The 17,714-nt window shown below is 39.4% G+C and overlaps 1 protein-coding gene across 4 annotated transcripts in view; it reads right to left on the reverse strand.

Annotated features, from left to right (window-relative positions):
• The window catches only part of Cpeb4 (cytoplasmic polyadenylation element binding protein 4), a 62,714-nt gene extending 45,957 nt beyond the window's left edge, over positions 1-16,757 (reverse strand). For 3 of the 4 annotated variants that reach the window (XM_087571561.1, XM_087571560.1, XM_087571559.1), the window contains exon 1: positions 14,238-16,757. In XM_087571561.1, the coding sequence (XP_087427687.1) occupies positions 14,238-15,362 (1,125 nt within the window). In that variant the 5' untranslated portion in view covers positions 15,363-16,757. The remainder of the gene's footprint in view (positions 1-14,237) is intronic. The other variant, NM_001106992.1, reaches the window with a different exon arrangement.
• Between the last annotated feature and the right edge of the window lie 957 nt (positions 16,758-17,714).

A 17,714-nucleotide genomic window follows, 5' to 3' on the forward strand; every position in this document is an offset into this window, starting at 1 on the left:
AAGAGCAGTGGCACAAGCCCTGTCATCTTTCCAACCTCACGGAATGGGCATTTTTGCCCACAACCCAAACATACTCGCCATCAGAATTACTATAGGCTTCATGTATAGAACGTTTGTTTCCTCAGTGCTCTGGTAATTCAAGGGGTCAAAAGGCACATATTTTGTCGTTAGCTTTTTATTAATGGGGATTCAAAATTTATCATTCTTAATTTTCTCCTTGGGTGATCTTTTCTATTTTTAACAATCCTGTCTTGTGCTAATAGAAAGTAGGTAGAATGATAGAGATACAATAGTAAGGCCAGCACACAGAAACAGAACAATGTCACTTTTCCTACTCAAAGTTGGGTTTATCAAGGAGGGTTTGATTTCCAATTTTTTTCCCCTTTTGCCTCTTTAAACTACAAAATGGACCATATATAATTGCTGATTTGTTTCTAGGATCTATTTCCCAGAGAGTATCTGTAAAATAGAAAATTTATCAAGTGACATCTCTTCTTACTTGTCCTTGAACCAATGAGGAAAACACGAACCCCAACCTAAGTCAATGCAATGAGTATTAGACACCAGGAGGCCTCAACTTCTGCAGGATGCTGCTGTCCTGCAGAAGGCCTTCCTAGTCTAGAAAAGGAAGGAATTTCATTAGATGTCTACTATCTTTTCCTAGGACAAAATGCTTTTCAATTGTTTGTGTCTGCAGATCTGACAATAGAATCCAGGGCTTTCCATGTGCTAGGCAAGTGTTCTGGTAAGGAGCTATATCCTCAGCCAGTTTTCTTTTGGTTTGTCAATATTGTAATTGTCTGAGCTCTTGAAGGATGTATATTTTATCAGTTTTGACAACTATGTCAAAAACCAAAGATCTGGATTTAAATCACTACTCAAAGTTCCTTTTTAGTCTACAAAAGGTAGAGGTCACTGAGAGTAAGAAGGTGAATGTTTCCTTTCTCAGACACTAGAGATTGAACCTGAGGCCTTCTTTGGGGTTAAAAAAAAAAAGAAAAAGAAAAAAATTAGCATAGAACTATAGACCCAGTGCTCTTTAACAGGGCTAAGCAGCCCATTATGCAAACAAAAAGCAAAATAACAACAAGCTTTTTTAAAAAATTACCATTTGATTTGAGGAAAAAATAAAATATTTTGTAAAAATTAAACACGGGGTTGGGGGTTTAGCTCAGTGGTAGAGCGCTTGCCTAGCAAACGCAAGGCCCTAGGTTCAGTCCCCAGCTCCGAAAAAAAGAAAAAGAAAAAGAAATTAAACAACACTCTCTCCACAATCAACTCCACAATCAAAAGTATTTTTTTTTCAAACTACCTTTGCCAGGCTCCCTTGGGAGAAAAGTTGAACCTCTCTGTACTGAGCACCAACTAAGTACCCACAATCAGTCTGTGTAGAGTACCAGCACTGTCTTAATTATATGCCTCAGACTTCCTAAATTAGAGTCTGTTATTCCCTTTTAATAATACAAGCTAAGACTAATGAAAATATATACAATTTTCTACATAGGCAAATCTCTGCTGAGTTCAGCAGCACAGCTATGATTGACACCTCATTCCAAAGCCAGTGGCACTACTGTAGACATCACAGGACCACTGAGACTTATTTACCGAGTAAGGGGGAGGCCTGTTTAAAGGACTTTGAGGGCATCCATATGGCAAAGGTCTGGAAAACAGTAAGTACTCTAATAATGCTCAACAGCAGCAGCAACAAATGAACAAGACGTGTAATGGTGACGAGGATGCAACAGACTCTGAAAAGCACATGAGAACACAAAGCCCTGTCCTGTCGCCCACTGGGATGACATTTAGGTAAGGAATACACATTATATCCATGACAAACGCATTGACAGGTTATCAACTGCAAACCAAATTATCAGAACTGGTTCTAATAGCAATAGTGTTGGCAGCTCATTTCAAATATCAGATGCATACTCTCACTTATCCCTCACACAAGTCTTATATAATCCCATATTCAATTATCTCCTTTCACAGATGAAAAAACAAGCTTACAGTGACAGAATGACTTTTTTATGTCAGGCACGTAGTACAACAGAATTTGAACCTAGGCCTGTAGCTTTAAGACCTACGAACCTAATAACTATCCATAAATATGAAAGAACACCTATAATTTCAAGGCCCCACAAACATCTTAATTGCAATGTTCTGACTTCGCTTTGTTGTAGCTTGTGTTTTGAGACAGGGTCTCACTATGCAACCTTATGGCCTAGGGCTCTCTATGTAGACAAGGCTGGCTTCAAACTCATAGAGCTCCTGTCTCTGCCCCCTGCGCCGAGTGCTGGGATTCACGGTGCACACCACCACGCCCAGCCAGCCATGTTTACATTTGAGGGCTCAGCATGGCCTGTTCTTTAAGAACAGAACTGAGTCACCTGAACAAGAGTGTAAGAATCCATACCTCTGACAAGTCTCCATCTGAGACTAGGGACAACACACTAAAATCTACTAATTAAATATCCCATCAACAGATTATTTTCTTTAGCTATTTGGGGGGTGTGGTTTGCATCTTATTATTCTGCATCTTAAGTAAGCTAAAAGAAATATTTTAAATTTCCTTATAAAGAGAGGAGCTTTGTTCTCCAAACTCTATAGCATATACCTTCAAAAAATACAAATCAAGCTCAACTTCAACAAATGGGGAGCTGCTCTTGAAGAAAACAGGTAGTACACCATCAAGAGCAAACAAAACACAAAGCTGGCATCTACACCATCACTATTACCCCTGACACCTATGATCAGTTATCTTAGGCCCGTCATTCTTTTTTTATCTAACAACATAGCATAACTGCCTGTAGACATTTATTAATGTGTCTCCTCTCAAAACTGTCGATCAAATGCCCTATGAGCCATCTCCATTTAAAAAGTCAGTTGACGCACATGCTCATTCCTCTAGTTAAGATTCATGGCTGACCATTAAGGAGCTGTATCCTCGTTCACACTGTTCACCAAATGTGATCCTGTCATACACCAAGTATGAGTCTTTGTGTAAAATATCAGTACCTGCCATCTGTTAAATGTTATGGATTTCCTTGAAAATCAGTTATAGAGGGAAATTATTTCTTCTATCAACTCCTAGGATTAGAGACCCTCAAGGCATATTTTTCTCCGGTTTCACTCTTATTTAAAGGGATATTCATGTTCACTTGGTAAGAAACCAGACCACCACGTTATGTATTTTGTACTGGATGCTGTTCTGTGTTCAGAGATTCTGTCTTCAGACTAAGTCTTCTCATTAAATATATCCCATGCTAACCACCACCACCACTCTTTATTGGCTCCTTTTCAAACATTCATCTCTGTAGCTGGGTGCTATCAGACTGGGATGATACACACAATATAGTTACTTGAATGTAACCAGGTTAGTTAAGAATCCAAGTCAAAATTCAACTCCCTACTTTCTTCCTTCCCTTCTGATGATCACTTTCAGCCTGCTCTTCCAAATCAGGCTGTGGAAGTTTCTCTTTCTGGCTTAAATTTTCCCTGGTGAAGAAGGGAAAGGAAAATATTTTGGTTCAAAAGGAAAGTCTATGCCAGTGTGTCAGCTGCCAAAACAAATAGGAAGCTTGAAAAGCTCTGGGAGAGCTCATAGTTAATCAAAGCTAACTATGGGAGTTTTAATCCAAGATTTTCCAAAATATAAATATTCGTCTTGGATGAAATGCTATTTATGTACACAAATCACAAAGAGGTGACTGTATAGTTAGCCTTCAGGACTCTGCTTCCAAATGGCCTCTCACCCCAGCACAGAGTACTTCTTTCCCTAGAGTCCCTCAACACTGTCAGGCTGCATCAGACAGACAGGCTGCTGCTTATCTCCCTGGACAGGACTATAATCTTCCCACAGCACAGGTACACTACTGCAACCAGTAAAGCAAGAGGCTGCCTTGTTCCTCCTGGCTCTGAGCTGCGTTTCTCACACAAGCTACATATCATTTATCTATATTAGCTTCTTACAGGTGCCACGTGGTGGAGTCATTACCTTTTCTTATCCCATTTGGGGACTATGAAACTTAAAGTCACACTGTAAGTGGTGTGAAGTCTAGCTTCAGAAGACTTGGTTTTAGAAAATCTATTTAAATAAGTCATGCCATAACCTAGAATGTTCATTACTGACATCCACAAGGTATACAATTCTTTGTTGGGTCTGCATGGCCTGGGCGCAGGTAGTGTCAGGGGTTGACATAAAAGAAGCGATTGTGTAATGGGAAGAGGAGCAGAGTGAAGACATTAACAGCCCTCCCAGTTCTTCAGCACTCCACTTCGGAGTCTACTTCCTCATCATAACACCTTCTACGGAGGTGACGAGTCTTACTTAGGTCACTAAACATCCCTCACGGAATTCTACACTGTGGCTGAATCAATCTGCTCTGTTCACAAACATTTGGTTCCCAGATGATAAATCAGAAGACCTCTTCAGAAAGCCTTTGAGAAAAATGCCTTCTACTTTCCCTTCACTAAATGCAACATGTATTTACATATTTTGAATATTATAAAAATCTTTGAAGCGATTTTTTAAAAAACTTGTTGCCATTTATTTGAATTAAAAAACAAAACTGGTAATTTAGATTCCATTAGTTCAATGGACTTCCTTCTTCTTGGCTACTTAATCATTCTAACCTTGCTTGGAAAAAAATAGCTCATTGTAAGACTTGATTTTAAATCTCTACTTAATGGATAAGAAATCTTGACACTCTTCATACACACACTCAGAAATATCTCTGTAAAATTGTGATGAGGGACTGAGAAGATGGCTGGGGTAAGAGTGCTTGCTCTGTAGGTGTGGGAACCTGAGCTCGAAGCATCCACATGGAAAGCTAGGCACACCGCTTTTAGATCTCTTTTCCTTCTGTTGGGTTGCCTTGTCCAATTTTGATATGATGTTTTTTTCCTTTATCTTATTACATCTTATTTGGTCATAACTGGTGCTTATCTCTTCTTTTCTAATGAGACGGGGAAAAAAAAAGGAGTAGATTCAGAAGGATGGGAAGGAAAGGAGGAACTGGAAGGGGAAACTATATCGACATATTGTATGAGAAAAGGATATATTTTCAATAAAAGAAAAAATGAAAAAAACCTAGGATCTATAAATAAAATTAAAAAAAAAAAAGATAGGCACAACTTCATGTGCCTATAACTTCAGTACTGTGAAGTAGCCAGATCCTAGCCAAAATGTTGAGGCTTCCTGTCCAGTGAGAGGTCTTGTCTCCCCAACATCCTCCTCTGATCTATGCATGTGTGCACACCAGCATCTGCACCTGCATATGCATGCACACAAACAGAAAACTGGTGAGAAAAGAGACATGGTATGTAAAGTAAGGCCCAATGGCCACCAGGTAGCAGGCACACTCAGAGTACATCCCTGCATGCCTTCTCTCTGTGGTATATAAGTCACATTTTGAAAACAGGACACTGGCATATCTGAATAATCCAGTTGTCCCTTGCTTTACTATGGCCAGTTTCATATAGGTTATCATAATAAACCCAAACCTCTACATCCAAAAAGATCACAGGCAACGTTTTCCTATTTAACAAGCTACTCACCACAAGAAGCCATTGTTTTTTTTTGTTTTTTGTTTTTTTTTTGGTTCTTTTTTTCGGAGCTGGGGACCGAACCCAGGGCCTTGCGCTTGCTAGGCAAGCGCTCTACCACTGAGCTAAATCCCCAACCCCAAGAAGCCATTGTTTTAAAGAAAGTAAATAAAACTAAAATGCTGTCCTGAGAGACTAAGTCAGGTCATAACAACACATGAAAGACCCTAAAGAGCTGGGAGAGTTCCTCTTCTCCATGTCTGCCTGGCCAGCCCAGGGCCCAGTTAACAGAGGGACAACAACCCAAAATGTACAGTTTTATGCCTAAGCTGAGACTTATGTTTTACAACCCTTGATATCCCTTCTTTTTTATGACCCTTAACAATGATGACAAAAAGCACTCAATGCTCACCCTCTAACAAGGCTGCCCCATATTCATAGTCTCCTAGGCAGAACACACTCCTCAATTCACAAGAACATAATAGGAAGTTCTCAAACGGTACTCTTCATGAGAAGGCCCTCTTTGGCCATAGACAAATATTCCTACTACAACCCATTAAAAGTGAAAACCTGTATATTGAAAAAGAGGTGAATGAATATGATTGAAGCACTCCACAGGCCTCCAAAAGATCTCAAACCCCTGGATTCCTTTTAAAAACAAAACAGAAAAACAATCCCCAAAGCACAGTCCTGAGCTGTTCTTTTGAATTCTTCCCAGATATTATACCTATGGTTCCACAGAAGCCTAGAACTAGAAGGCCACAATTGAAGAATATTATACTGTACTGAGATTTTCCAGTCACCAGTAGCTGATTTGCTGCTCTAGCCGAGCTTATTTTATTACTTTGTTTTGAGGTCTCAGAAAGCGATGAGGCCACTGGTGTTTGTGGGATAACACTAGGCTGAGTAAGGAAAACAGGCTGAGCAGGCATGACAGAAATGGGAGCCATCGATATCTTTAAAAGACCCTTGGAAGATGCTCTTTGCAAATCCCCAAAGACTTTGTATCTTGGAAAGTGTGTTCTTTCACAGTGAACTCCAACCACGTCTAGAACTGCTTTAAGATATATGGCAGAGAAGAGTTCTGAGTGTAGGTGAAAAGACTGTCCAGGAGTCATGTGACATGTATGTAGGAGTTCAGGACACTATTTTGCCTAGTCAATATTTAAAACTTTCCATAATAAAATATCAAAAGTCACATGGGAAGAAAACCAAATCAAAAAGGGGGATAAAGTCACCAGTTAGACACTGTATTTATTTGCGTTCAGAAAAATAAACATTATGTAGCTTGAGTTCCACTATTGTGTATGTGCAACAATTTTGTTTAAAATCATACTTCATTCTTTAAAATTATGTTTAATCATCATGCAGCAGTAATACAATGATTTCCACATTTAAATGGCATTTTTTCTTTAGTGTGTGTGTGTGTGTGTGTGTGTGTGTGTGTGTGTGTGTGTGTGTACATACATACTTGTACAGGTGCATGAGTGCCATGGACCCCCCTCACTGAGATCAGAAGATTAAATTGAAGGAGTCAGTTTCTCCTTCTCCCATGAAGGTTCTATGGATCAAACACAGGTCACCAGGTTTGGTGGCTAATACATGTTCCTACTGAGCCACCTCACCAGCTGCTTTTTGACATTTAAAGAGACTGTTATTCATAAATAACATTTGGATTAGTACATTTTTAAAGATTTATTCTATTTGTGTGTGTATGTGTGTGTGTGCATGTGTGTGTGTGTGCGCGTGTGTGTGTGCGTGTGTGTGCGCGTGTTCTGCACATGCACATACAAATGCGATCTAGTAGGGTGTGAAGATCAGAGGACAGCTTTTGGAGTTGGCTGTTCCTGCTGCTTCCCGGGTCTCAGCATCTAACCCACAGCAGCGGTCTTGGCCAGAGCTCCTCTCACCTGCTGAGCCCACTTGCCAGCCCTGACTACGGCTACTTTTAATAGCAGAATCTTCTGGAAGACAAATATTAGACATAATCTCACTTTATTGTCAAAAGGGTCAGAGAAAAGAAATGAACAAATGAAGAATCAGGACAGTAGCATGCTTGTCCTGGATTATATGACTAGTAAATAGTAAAGCCATATTTAAGGCCAGATATGATTTATTATAACTAAGATTATTTTAAGGGTAGAAATGTTCTTGAGGTCATAGATAACAAAATGGCAGCATATATTTCACTAACTAGCACCATGAACCTATTAAGTAGATACAACCTTCTAAGATTCCTGAAAAAACTATTATTAAACTGTTACCTGACATTTTAAAGACAAGTATGGCTTTGAAATACAGAATACCAGAAGATTACCTTACTTTAGGTGTATAAAAAGGACTGGGTATATCAAAAAAACTCAGCAAAATCAAACTTGTCTGGCTTTAGTACAGTACAATTTGGGACGTACTAACATACTTTATATGTATTTTTAAAGTTTAATAATTCGGACCATAAACATGAGACAGGCATTTACCATACCTGGTGCCTAAAACTTTTAATAAAACAACTCTATGCAAAAATCTTTCAAAATACTGAATGATATAGGCTGATTAATGCTAACCAAAGTTTATATAGTTGATCTGGTTTTCTTTGACATGAAGCAGGACCAGACTTCTGCTATCCAAAAGTTTGCACGGAGTTGGATTATAATCTAAGAAATTGGGAGGCACATACAGGAGATTTCAGGTTCAAGGCCAGCCTGGGCTATATAGCAAGTCCCAGGTCATCCTATCTAAAATAAGAACATGAATTTTATTATGTGTTGCTTTAAATACTATAATATATAGTAAAGAATACATAAATTAAATTTATATATTAAAAGAACAATATATTTATTAGAAAATGTGTGACTTTTCATAAGAAGTTGGAAATGGTATCATAGATTTAAACTGGATATTGTATGACTTTTAATATTTATTTATAGATATAATATTAAAATGTGTTTATATTATTTTATTATAATTTTATTTTCTACTTTAACATTTTAGCATAAATTTATTGAGCAACTATGTTATGAAATAGGTTCAAGACTCTCACAAAAATGATTTGATAATATACAATATTTCTCTAACCTTTTCTAATGTTTGAGTAATATTCAGCATGCATTTTTTAATATTATAAGGAATCATAAACTAACCTAATAGTTTAATTCCATTTTATTCCAGGAGCTAATTGATTAAACTTTAAGGCAAATTAAAAGATTCAAGTTTAGGTATAACAAAAATAATATGTAAATGTGACCATTACTAAAATAGAAATTTCTAAAATTTCCAAAAAATATTTGGAAATTTGTAATATTTGGGAATTTAGAAATAAATTCTTAAATAAGCGACTTTGTATGCCTGCGAACATTATTTTATACTCTGTGACCAAATGGCAATCAGTAAAGTGAAATTTTAAATCAAAGTTTCTATGTATATATAAACTCATTCTAAAACTTGCTTTTCTGAGAAAAATTTGTAACTCTGTTAACTGATTTCTCTCTCCCAGGTTGTAGGCATAGCTGACTGTAAAGGTGCACGTTGAGAAGCAGAGTACGAACAACAAGGTACACGCTACTGAGTGCTTCAAATTGGTTAGAGACCCTAAGCTACATTAGAGATTATCTTCACCTCACAGTTTTACTCAAAGTTTGAGAGACATGTTTTCCGCTTTAGCATGACCACACATTCACGGTGCCTTACAACAATCCTTCACCATTATTACCTTAATAAGCTATCAGCTTCCAAAATTTAAGAGACTTACTCCAAGCCATTCAATTTGAGTTCAGAATCAAATTTAAGTGTATCTCAGTCCAGTGACAGTTTGGCCTCACATCAATAGTCTTTCTCAGTAGTTATTCATATTTTACAGTCAGAAGCTGACTTAAATCATAATATATACAATTTTATTTATCTATCAGTTATTGTCTAACATTAGAAAATGTAACTCAATCTCTTTTCAATAATGTGATGAAAACTACACTAAAATTAAATTTTAAAATATGTATCCTTCCCTAAATAGATCAGCCAAAAACTTTCATTTAATTTCTACAACACATCTTTAGATAGTTCAAATGTACAAATTGAGTATTTGTCACAAAAAGTTAAGAGAGATTAATAGTCATAGTGGGTGTGGGCTTGTGACCTTCAAGCTTAGAATGCTGTTCACCCTATCTTATCTGTGACCAGACCAAAAGCCCAGGTATATATAGCACTTTGTTGGAAACAATGTGACAGCATGAGCTTTCAAGATTGTTTTCACTCTACCAGGACAGAAAAAGTTGAAAGAAAAATGAATTTAGACTGTAAAATCCCAACAGAAGCCTACGTTAATTTTAGAGTACTTTCAATGGTTTCTTCCTCAGGAGAACCACCAAGGATTCTTCTCACAAGCTTACCCTGATCAACCAAACATTACCTTCCTAGTTTTAATCAGCAAGTCCATATTTGCTAGGCTTGCAAAAAGTAAACGTTTCCTGATACATTTTAGAACAGTTTTTGATCATATTTCATGGCTTCCAGGAACATACAGACACACACAAAATAGGGTTAAAAATTCTACCCTGGTGCTAGAGAGAAGGCTTGGTGCTTAAGAGCTCTTGCAGAGGACCTGGACTCAGGTCCCAGCACCTATACGACAGCTCAGAACCATCTGTAACTCCAGTTCTGGGGGATCTAATGCCCTCTGCAGGTTTGCAGGCCTTGCGAAGTGCATAGACATACAGACAAATCACCTAGACCACAAAAAAATAAAAAGTAAAAAATTTCTTTTTTAAAAATGAGGAAAACACAGAAGGGAAAGGGTTAAAAAAAGGTTTCAGCTCCATCAGGAAATAATGGACCTAGTTAGAAGCTCTCCGCAAAGAAGATGTTCTCTACTTCATAGGATTTTCCCAGAATGTTTTCCAGTATTTCAATTCTGCCATGGCTAGAACCATCCAGCATATATTTCACAATTACAAAATTGGTTTCTCTCTAAGTCAAACAAAAGATTTCCTATGCAAAAACAAAAACAAAAACAACTATCTTGTAATCGCATTAAGGAAAAATAAAATGGAATGAGGCTGTGTGTTATGATTTTTTTAATAACTCACCAAGACTTGTCGACCTGAAGCACTGCAGTGACTTTGTTTCTAAGCACACAGTTTGAGACATAACTTTAAGAATACTAAGTTGACAACACCAGGTAAGTTATTATAGTAATAAGAATTACTTGTGTAATTTAGAAAACTTAACAAAGCGATGTGTCTAAGGCAAGAGCAAATGGAGCCCTAAGTAAAACACTGAATTCTCTCTGCCAATAAAGATGGAGGACATGCATGTATACATAAATACAATAAATACATGTAAAAAATAATTTTAAGTATTATTATAATATTATATACCTAAATATGTGTAATAAATAAATAAATGTAAAAAATGTTAATTATTGACCTTAACTTAGGAAGTTTAACATTTAGACTTGTAAAACGCCACAAGCCAACTTTTGTTGTTCAATGGAAAGCCTCACTAAGTTACTCAGGCTGGTATAAGGTCTAGACTTTCACCCCCTGGGGTGGGGATGGCCTCAGTCTCCAGGGTAGCAGAAACTACATCTGGCTTACGCTCAGCTTTTGGTCATACATATAGTTACCTTTTTCCTTTCATCTTACTTGCTCTGGGAAGAGTTCCTCTCACCCCCATTTATATTATGATTTTGTGAAGAGCACCATAGTATAACTAATGGTTAAGAGCCAAATCTTGCATGTATATAATGATTTCCACCTCATAGGATTGCTGAGTAAATTAATACATATAAAGCACTTAGAATATAAAGGCATCTTATATATTATTAAATGCATATTAATTTAATGTGTCTGAAAACAGGATTTAAGTCATGCCTTCCCAATTTATACCTTCAAGCTTTAGACTAAATAAAAAGTCAGAAGCAACTTTTAACCAAAATTTTCTCAAAATATACCTCCTTCATGGATCAGTTACAAGGCTATTGGAATGTCTCATTAGGTTTCATAAACGTGGAAAAACCAGAAGGTTGAAAATGGACAAAAAAAAAAAAAAAAAAAAAAAAAGCAGGGTCGGGGGTGGGGTCAGGCAAGATGGCACACTGGGTAAAACCACCACCTGAGTCTGATGCCTGGATCTACGTGGTGAAGGTACCTGGTGTACGTTATCTTCTGACCCTCGTATGTACACATGTGTGCACACACATCACACACAAACATAAAGAAAATAATTTTAATTTTTAAATGTTATTAATTTAAAAACCCTGCATATAGTCAGAACATAAACATACCTGCAGTAATTGAATGTAAAAAGTATTCTGGTTCATTTCAAGCTAGTTAACTGTTGCTCAATATTAGAAATATTTCAGGTAATTTCTTTTTAGTATTCCATACTATCCTGATTGCATACGAATATTATAACCTCATAGTAAACCCACTAAAAAAAATGATAGAAATGGGGAGAAGAAGATGTACTCTCTAATCTTTTCATATTTGAAAAAAAATATTTGTTTTTTGAGACGGGGTATCCCTGGGTAGTCTGACTAGACTAAAACTTGCTGTGTAGACCAGGCCGGCCTTGAACTCTCAGAGACCCAGCTGCCTCCCAAGTGCTAGGATTAAAGGCATGCGCTATCACACCCAACTCTTCTGTATTTGAGCTGGGTTTACCGAGCACCCTTTTTCTATCCTCAGCATAATAGACAAGAAAAGACAAGAGCAAAGTCATTGTTTTTCAGTGCTGGAGATGAAATCCAAAGCCTTCTGCAGGCCAGACAAATGCTCTATTATTACTGAGTGACATCCCCAACCCTATGAAAGATCTAATTTCTAACAATCACTTTTAGTATAAATCTTACTCTATTATTTAATAAATAGTTTAATAACAAACAAAACTGATCAAAAGGATTCCACATACCATCAGTGTCATGGGGAGAAGACATGACACACATATATAGATATTTCATTTCCTGCACCTCTCACTTTCCCCAAACAAATCTTTATCATAAATTAAGATGCTCAGAACAAGGGAATGATCATAACATCACATAAGTTTACTTCCTAGCATAAGAAGTAGCTAGTAAGAAAGAAAAGAATATTTAATTCCCATTCTAATCATAATCTAGTAAAAGGTTTGTTTTTTAAAATCAGTAATGCATAAATAGTTCATAAGTCACCTTTGCATTAAACTGCTGTAATATTTATATTCTAATGAATATTAACAACAACTTTTTAAAGCCAAGTCAATGTCCTGAACTGCTATTTACCTGTCACTAAATGACAACTGCACTTGGCTTGAGCAAAAAATAATGTTTTCTAAAAGCAAAATCCCAACAATTTTTTGACAGGCAAAAATTAAAGTCTTTTTAAGAAAATTAAAAATTAAATTTGACCAAATATTTTAAGATGCCTTACACCTGTATCCTTAAGGAATGAAGAGATATTTACTTAACTCCTTGAACTGACACAGGGCTCTCTCTAGCAAACTTTCACTTCCCTTAAATAGGAACACTACAACTGTTTTATAATATGCTTTAGTCCCTGCAGAAGTGTATCTAAAAAAAACCTTTTGCTGAAACACATGTGGTGACACATTCATGCACACATGGCTTTAAGCCCGTGTTTACTTCCCTTATCTGTAAATGGGATAATGATAGAACTTACCTTTCACAGTTGATATGAGGACGGGCTCGATGGACCTTACTACTTTCTATAAATTTTCTAAGGATGTAGAAAGGATCACTCTACATACAGTTCATAAATTGAGTGTGGCAAGTGATCCTGAGCTAAGACATGAAATTCTCTTTACCTTGTTTCTGCAAGACAAACTGGCTGCTCATTCGTTCAAAAACAATATGATTCCTACCAGAAAAGGGATATACTAGTAGCCACAAAGACAAGCGATCTTTGCCTAGACCTATTTTTAGGAATGGTCTAATTATCTACACCCCAAGTGTTAACACTGGAAAATAAACAAGTAGGTGAAAGGCATCACATACCAAAAAACAAAATAAACATTAAACCCCCAAAAACAAAACAGGCATTCTGAAATCAACATCTTCATGGTATTCAAAAAGAAATGAGTATACCCAGCACTGCAAAATAGACAGACAGATAAATAAACCTGAAGCATGACAAAGAAACTATCTGCATCATTTCTCCCTAACTAGTAATCTTTACTGACACAAGAAAGGTCAGAATTTGCAGAGAGGTCTAAGAGGAATTGCTGAATTGATCAGTTCAGACTGCAAAGTCCACATCTAAATATAACTAGGAGGAAATCTGGAACTCTGAGTTCCTTTCAGTGACTCCCTACCTTACAATGTCAAAAAAAGGTCATTTTTAGTTCCTTCAGATAGGCAGAAAACATTCATTAGTTTCCATAATGAAATACATTTCTGCTACACATTACTGTTTTACCGTTCTTCCTCAAGCAACTGAAGAAAATTCTCATTAAACAAGAAAGGTATAATAATTAATTAGAACACTAACTATCCTGTTTCTGTAATTATAAATGGAAAAATTAAGGCCCAAGAAACAGTTAACTGTTTTCTTCCGATCACACTGGTTTGCTAAAATAAAGACTGGTAACCGATTCATTTCCTAAGGTCCCTAATGTGAGCAACAATTCTGATTCTTTCATTCCACAGATACTCCACCACACTACTTCCTTATTCATCTTAATCTATTAATGGAACAACATCTTACCGGAAAAGGAAAAATGTTGTCAGCTCTGTTCAAGCTATCTTCCATCCAGGATTTTGGAGCAAAGGCTGAGCTAGGGCGAGCATACTTCTGGAGCTGAATATGATTGCTTGCAAAATTTTTCTTCAAAGGTGAGATGGAGTTCAGGGGTGTTATTCCACCGTTCAGCCCTCTGCGGTGATCTCGGCCTTGAGAAGCTCCCCAGCCACCATAGCCGCCACCTCCCGGGCTCCAGGAAGAAGAGGGGGTTGGAGAGGGACTCTGGTAGCTACTCCATGGAGAAGGAGGTTTGTTAAGATTATTCGCCAAATGAGGCAGCTGGTTAAAAGCAGCATTTCTATGTGTGAAAGGTGGGGGGTGGGGACTGGCAGGAGACCTCCTCTGCTGCTGATGCTGGCTGTGATGGTGCTGGAAATGGGGGTGATGAGGATGGTGCTGGGAGAGAGGCCCGATCTGAGGGGAGAAGCTACCACCAAAGCCAGGGCTGACATGATGGGGGAAATTTTGAAACAAGAGAGCACCATTATTAGCTGAAGCGCCAGGGACCCCTCCCTGGTGAAAGAAACTTGCATCTTCATTGATTATCGTGGAGGAAGAAGGCGCTATCGCTGCTGACCAGTTACTGAAACCAGTAAGGGATGATGCACTGGATGTCAAGGGTTGGGTGGAAGTCCCGAGGCCTGTGGCTTCTTGGTAATCGAATCCTGTCAACACTGGTGATTCAATGCGTATCTTTTCTTTTCCGTTGCTGTTCTCTGAAGAATTGTCCCCTGGATTTTCTTCGGCTTTTGCCTTTTCAGTTTCAGGCAGTATTCCAGCTTCCTGCCCTGGACTCGGGGACAGTTGTTGCTTTTCTAAAGGGTCTTGTTGTTCCTGCTGTTGACTTTTTGCTTTTTCTGACCCCAAGATCTCATCCTGAATGTTATGGGTAGCCGGAGCAGGAAAGAGCCAAGCTGACCCAGCACTGCTGCCGTTGGCAGCTGTGTTATTATTTATAAAAGCAGCAGGGTTGGGGGTGGCATTTTGGTGATGGTGTGGAGGCTGCAGATGTGGATGGAATCGGACTGGAAAAGCAGATTTATTCCCAGTATTGCTTTGCACTAGCACTCCAAACCCGTAATCCCCCATTTATTATTTTTAGGATCAGAATATCACAATAAAAAAAAAACAAAGCAAAACAACCTAATGTCTCAGGGCTTTCCTCCCCTGTATCTCAAATTTGTTTGCTTGAAGTATCTTATTTATAGCTAACTCAACGATCACAGCTTATCACCCTATGTATCTCTGATTTGGAATTCTGGTCTCTCTGAATGGAAAAGAACCTTAAAAAAAAACTCTTAAAATATTGATATGAATCCAATTGGGCTTATTTCTAGGAGGGAATAAAAAAGGAAAAGGTAAAAATCAAGTCTTTGGTTAGTAAAATAGGCGCTTTCTTTTTCCAAAGGAAAATGTACATGAATGACAGAAACACAGCTTCTCAAGCATCTATGGATATAGAAGAATAAGCATTGTGCGGAGTAAAAATATATATATATAAAATTTAACAATCACATATGGTCTTCCTCAGCAGTTTAGATTCACATAAAAATTAGAATAGGATTAAGGGGAGAATACGTTCTTTTCTTGGCAGCTTGGTTAAAAAAATCAGGAATAATTTAAGAACATTATATATTATATATTTATATATAGATAGATTATATTAGGTTATCTGGGGCGGGAGGTGAATTTCTGGTTGCCAAAGAGGAAATCAGCCTTGACTAAAGGAAAGATGATTGCAGGGAGATTTCTGCTGTTCCTGGTCCTGTTTCTGTTCTTTTGTAGGGTGCAGTGTGGGCCTCTGGGGCTGTTCCTGGGGCTCCGGGTGCAGATCTTGCTGCGTTTGCTGCTCTTGGGCTCCCCTCGGCCTCCTTTCCCCCATGAAAGGGGTTGGAAACACCCGTTTCTCCCTCTGGGGGGTGTCGCGATCAGGAGGGATTAGTGAGACTGGACAAGGGCGAGCTGGTGGCCCGGGGGTGCGGGGAGCAAGGGGGCGACCTGGAAGGTCCTGCGGTTTCTGCCTCTTCCCCTCTCTGCGGCTCCGGGATTTTTTTCCCTCATGGGACCCAGGGGCGGTTTGTTCAGTTCTCTCAGTTCGATTCTCCGCCGGGGGGAGGGGGAAGGGGGATGGACAAAAAGGAAAACCCCCGCTACCGTTGTTACTCTAAAGGAGAAAAGCCTCCCCCCTGGGCTCGCGCTCTCTTTTCCCCTAGACTGATTGGAAACTATAATTTAGGAGGCTTTTGTTTCTCCTCACGGTTGCTGGGCCGCCGCCGCCGCCGCTTTTCCCCGGTCCCGCAGTCCAGCTGTCGTCGTCTTTGAGGACTCCGCCTGGCTGTTCTTTTTCTTCCTTCTTCCTCCTCGTCTTCCTCTGTTGTCGCCGCTGCCTCCGCCGCCTCCGCCGCCGCCGCCACTGCCTCCGGTGCCCAGGTCCCGCAGCCGCGGCTGAGTCCTTCTCCTCAGGACCGAGCCGAGTGAAATGACAACCAGCTGGAAAGACCGAGAGACACTTCCGGTTCGATGAGGGAGGGGCGGGGTGCTGCGGAGGCCACGCCCAACAGCCGGAAGACCAATCCGACACTACAATTCCGACTAGGCCACGCCTCCCAGCCTCAGAGCCCCTCCCAGGAAGGTCTTCGGTCATCTCAGAGCCGCCTCTTCCGCCTGCGCCTCGCCCAGCGGGGCCGGCGTCGGCGTCGGGTCCGCGCATCCAGTGCAAGCGGTGCACCGCCATCTTTTTTGTGGGCAAAGATTCCTCGCGATTTGTGTTCCCAAAGCAGACTTCTTAGGAAGCCCGTGGGGAGACGTTCAGGAAGAGAATGGGCATCTTGCACACTGAATCACTGAGCTAAAGTGTTGGGGGTCGAAGTGGCAACCCATGAAACCGAGAATAAACCAGAAGCCTGCCCTGAGTAAAGGTGGGTGCCCCTGGCATCACGTGCTCTGGCCCAAGCTCCGCCCCCCGAGGGATGGAAGGAGGCGGGTTTTCCCGGCATCTGTACTGTGCCTAGAACTGCTTATTCCTTATCCAGAATGTAAAGCTCCGGAGGGATTCCCTTCAGTCCCCATTCCTCCACCCTCATCGCCTACTCAACCATCCTCCCTTTGAGATGCACATGTTGTAGGCGTCCATGGCTGAGCCACCAACTATATGTTTTCTACTTCACCACCTTCCAAGCAGAACGGAAGGATGCTTCTAAAAACCGAAAATCCAGTCATGGTCCTGTTCTGCTCATACCCTTTTTAAAATGGCAGTCCGTTACCTGGAGAATAAAGGCCAGACTTCGTAGTTCAAGCCTTATTGTCCCGTGGGCAGTACCCTTTTCCATGCCTTTGTCATCTCTCTTTGCAACTCATTTTTTGTGAGGAGTAAGTCTCCAAACTATGTACCCTGACTTCTGACTTTTCTTTTTACAGGCATACATGACCCTGGATATGGCT

The sequence above is a fragment of the Rattus norvegicus genome, chromosome 10 (genome assembly GCF_021556685.1).
Source record: "Rattus norvegicus strain SHRSP/BbbUtx chromosome 10, alternate assembly SHRSP_T2T, whole genome shotgun sequence".
Taxonomy (NCBI): Eukaryota; Metazoa; Chordata; class Mammalia; order Rodentia; family Muridae; genus Rattus; species Rattus norvegicus.